We start from the raw sequence: 4709 nt of genomic DNA, 5'->3' as shown, positions 1-4709 counted from the left end.
GCAGATGGGAATGGCATCTCCTTTGCCCAGTGCCAGTAAGCAGTTCCCAAGCTGTCTTCCCAATGGACAGCCAAAGATACTCCTGGATAGACCAGAGGAGCTTTGCCCAGCTGCTTTCTCAAGGTCAGATTATGTCTTGACTTTTTTGTTTCCGTCTCCTCTGGAATGGCATGTAACAACTAGTTCATTTCATGGAATCCCAGCCCTTGGTGTTACTGGAAAAGGACTGAGCAAGCTGCATGATCCAACACTTGGCAGTGAAGTGAGTTTAGCTCCCAGCATCTCCTCACAGCTCCCAGCAAAAATCATTTTTCCCTAGTGTCTAAAATCCCAGTGACACGCTGGAGCCCAGAGCTCTCCCCAAAGATGGACAGACACAGAGCAAACTGCAAAATCACCCTCCCATGTCGGTGCAGCTGCATCTTCCCAGGGGACAGAGGTGCTTCCCACCCCACTGTGGGCATGGACCAGCTCTGGGCCCAGCAAAGGGCTGTATCCCTATTCCCCATTCACAGCAGGGCCAGCAGAAAGCAGAGGCAATCGCAGATGAAAGGTGCCTGGCAGGATGTTTGAGGAGCTGGGGCAGCCCTCTGCTCTGCTCCAAGCTGGGCTGCTGTGAGAAACACAGAATCATTTATGTTGGAAAAGGCCTCTGAGCTCATCGAGTCCAACCTTTGACCAACTGGACCATGGCACTGAGTGCCACATCCAGTCTCCAGGGATGGGGATTCCACCACCTCCCCATACCGTGCATTCCAATGTGGAATCACCCTTTCTGTGATAAAATTCCTCCTGATGTCCCACCGGAACCTCCCTGCTGCAGGTTGATGCCTTGTCCTCTCATCCTCTCGCTTGTTGCCTGGGAGAAAATGCCAGCTGCCATCTGGCTACACCCCCTTTTCAGGGAGCTATAGAGAGAAATAATCTCTCAGAGCCCCCTGTTCTCCAGGCTAACGACCCCAGCAGCCTCAGCTGCTCCTCACAGGCCTTGCCCTCCAGGGCCTTCGCCAGCCTCGTGGCCTTTCTCTGCAGTGCCGGCAGAGGTGGCCTTGGCCCGTCGATCCAGCCTGCCCAGGTCCCTCTGCAGAGCCTTCCTACCCTCCGGCAGGTTGAGACTCCCACTAAACTTGGCATCATCCATGATCTTACTGAGGGTTCACGCCATCCCCTCATCCGGATCATCAGTGAAGATATTAAATGGGACTAGGCCCAACACTGATCCCCGGGGGACACCGCTTGTGGCCGGATGCCAGCTGGATGTGGCACCGTTCACCAACGCTCTCTTGGCCTGGACATTCAGACAGTTCTTCACCCAGCTGAGAGTGCACCCGTGCAAGCCCTGGGCTGACAGCATTTCCAGGAGAATGCTGTGGGGAGACCGTTCGAAAGGCTTTGTTGAAGTCCAGGTAGACACTTCCCCAGCCTCCCCCTCATGCACTGGGCCAGTCATCTGGCCATCAAAGGAGATCAGGTTGGTTAGGCAGGACCTGCCTTTCCTAAACTCCTCCCGGCTGGGTCTGATGCTTTGGTTATCCTGCGTGTGCCGTGTGATCACACTCAGGACAATCTGCTCCATAACCCTTCTGTGAAACGAGGTCAGGTGGACACACCTGTAGTTCCCCATATTCTCCTTCCAGCACTTCTTGTGAATGGATGTCACAATGCCTAAATTGATTCTTTTCTCTGCTGGGCTTCCTAAGTGTTTCACAAGTTTGCTGTGGAGGGCAGGGCATTTCTGGGTACTGCCAGGGGTAAAGGTCCTGGGAAGAGCCTGGGAAGTTGATAGAGGTGGGACTGATGGGGGTGGTCAAGCAGCCCGTGGTTCCAGAGCGTGGAAAGCGGGGGCAGTGGGCATGGGATGAGCAGTGGTGAGGATGAGTGTGGTCTGAAGGCCCATCAGGTGTGCAGAGGTGGGTGAGCGAGTCAGAGGGAGCCCCTGAGGTACAGCAGAGGTATTTGCTGAGAAGAAGTAACTGGAGTCTGATGCTGACACTTGTGTGGATGTTATGGCATCCTCTGATGGCCCTTAAACAGCCAATGTCCTGCAAGGATGCTCTGGGCATTGTGCCACCAGAACCAATGTTTTAGTGCAGCCCCCAAAGAGGTTGCTCCTGGCTGAGCAATGAGAGCCAGTAGGACGATGAACAACAGCTCCTGAGCTGAGAATGCAGGCTCAAGCTGGCAGCTCTGGAAGTGACCCAGCTTGTATGAGCTCTTGGCACCATGGCCCACTTTGTTCATGCCCATTCACAGGAGAATAACTGGTGTCTGATGCTGACACTTGTGTGGGTGTTATGGCATCCTCAGATTGCATTTGGACACCCAGTGTCCTGCAAGGATGCTCTGGGCATTGTGACATCAGTGCTGGTGGTGGAAATTTCAGCAAGAAGCAATTTGTGGTTTATATATGAGGTGACCCTGGAATCCAGCAATGCAGCAAATAACTTTTATTGTAAGCTCTTGCAAACTAAATGACCTGGCACACACTGATCTTTTACAACCATTGAATACATTTCCCCAAAGCAGTTTCCCATAAATCTGCAGATAAGCTTCAGAAGCAGAGCAGAGAATGAAAGTATCCAAGGAGTGCATCACAGGAATTCAGCTTTGGCTGCTCAAAGCATCCTGTATATCTGATGCCTGTCTGAGAGCTGCTGCTCTCAAGGTGCAGTTTCAAAAGCACGCAAACAAAACCATGTCCCACAATCACACAATCACATGATCTCATAAACACATAAACACTGCCCACCTCTTTGTGCCTTTGAACAGAGGAGGAGGTGCCGTGAGGGGCAGAGATGGAAACACACCAGAGAAGGAAGCAGCACAGATACTGCACAGGACATTTGTCCCTCTCTACTCTGCTCTGGTGAGACCCCACCTGCAGCTGAGCCTCCAGCTCTGGGGCCCAGAACACAAGAATACAAAGCTGTTGGAGTGGAGTCCAGTGGAGGCCATGAGGATGCTCGGAGGGCTGAAGCACCTCTGCTCTGGAGAGAGCTGTAGGTGTTCATCCTGGAGAAGACTCCTGGGAGTCCAGTACCTAAAGGATCTCTGAGAGAGCTTGAGAGGGACTTTGGACAAGGGTAAAAACTCACAGGACAAGAGGGAATAGTTTCACACTGATGGAGGGCAGGGTTAGATGGGATATTATAAAGAAGTAAATTACCATGAGCAGGCTGTGCTATGAGCAAAAGTTACCCAGAGACATTTTGGCTGCCCCATGCCTGGAAGCATTCAAGGCCAGGCTGGAAAGGGCTTGGAACAACCTGGTCTAGTGGAAGGTGTCCCTGGCCATGGCTAGGAAGGTCAGAACAAGACGATCTTTAAGGTCCCATCAAACCCAACCCATTCTGTGATTCTGTGATTCTGTGATTCTGTGATTCTATGACATGTGGAAAAAGACACTGAGCCTTTTCCATCAAGGATGTGAGGTTTGTTAGCGGGGACAGGCACTGTCAAACAGAGTAACCGGATTCCCTCCATAGAGCTTGGTCAAATCAGACTCCAGCTGCCCCAGCGTGAGGAGCGGGAACTTGTGGTTCCCGTTGTTTCGAGCAATGGACCCCCACGCCTTCACCGGCGTTGTGTCCACCAGGCAGCAGGCAGCTGGACCAGATGTGGCTGGGTACATTAACCCTGTTTTTGGCCATGGTGTTCCAGGCACAGCACCCGTGATGACGTAGGTGGTTGTACAGCCCTGGCTCTCTGTGGCCATTGTTTCTAAACTCGTAGATGTTCCAGGCACCCTGTTGAGACTGCTATCCTGGGGCACTATGTTGGTGAGGGTGAAAGTAGCCGCCTTGTTGATATAACTCTTTTTGATGGCCACTGGGGCTCAAATGGCCATGGTCCAAACCAGTCAGGTTGTCGTAGTCTTCGAGGACAGCCTGGTTCTGTTCGATATCCTCCAAGGTGAACCCTTTTTGAAGGAGGGTTTGCTCTGTTTCCATCTCCTTGAAATTATTATTCCCTATCAGCTTGACAGGGAAAGAGGAAGAGGTGTTAGAATGGGGAATGGGAGTAATGCAGCAGATTACCCCAGAGCAGAAGCCTCTGATGGTCAAAGATCCCATTTTTTGTGACCTCAGTGTATGAAAATGTATGAATCTGAGAGAAATCATGGACATGCCCCTCCTGCATGAACACAAAAGCTTTAAAGAGAAAGAAGCTCAGAATCTGACTGCTCTCATTTTGACTTGTGACCTTTGGGATCCAGCCTGCAAGCCTTGCTGGGAGAATGGGGTGGGTGGCATGAGACAAGGAGCACTTTCCACTCCTAGGTTTGAAAGGTGACGTTGGTGAGACACCTTCCCTGGCACATCTGCTTCCCTTTCCTCCTGTCTCCACAGCCCAAATCTGCCCAGGGCTCTCCCTGGAGCCCCTCAGGCCATTCTGTGATTCTGTGATGCTTTGTGTTGTTGCTACAAGTGTTCCCCACTCCTGGAACACCAGAGGTTGCCTCCTCTAACCACATACACAGGGAAAGGTGTTGGGAAATCAGTTCTGGAGCTGGGGTATTCCTTGGGAGGGCTACAGTTCATTCAGGGATGAAGATTTCTGCTCAGTAAGCAAAAAGATCTCAACATAAATGGAATCTGCAACTGTGGTGCTAAGAATGTGTCTCAGAGCTGATCTGGGCCAGGGAGCATCTTCTGCTGCATCACTGGAAAGAAGTTACAAATGATCAGCCTCTGAGAGGAGCCTGTAAT

General features: G+C 51.7%; 1 protein-coding gene across 1 annotated transcript; it reads right to left on the bottom strand.

Moving 5' to 3' along the window:
- Window positions 1–2424: 2424 nt before the first annotated feature.
- On the bottom strand, window positions 2425–4007 carry LOC120411965 (endonuclease domain-containing 1 protein-like). Its single transcript, XM_039571601.1, is given in 4 exon segments — window positions 2425–3604; window positions 3606–3652; window positions 3655–3811; window positions 3813–4007. Coding segments are annotated over 4 exon segments (510 nt in total). The 5' UTR covers window positions 3951–4007; the 3' UTR covers window positions 2425–3436.
- Between the last annotated feature and the right edge of the window lie 702 nt (window positions 4008–4709).

Source organism: Corvus cornix, chromosome 1A (assembly GCF_000738735.6).
Source record: "Corvus cornix cornix isolate S_Up_H32 chromosome 1A, ASM73873v5, whole genome shotgun sequence".
Classification (NCBI taxonomy): Eukaryota; Metazoa; Chordata; class Aves; order Passeriformes; family Corvidae; genus Corvus; species Corvus cornix.
Note: the sequence above shows the minus strand (reverse complement) of the source record. Positions and strands in the feature narration are given on the sequence as shown.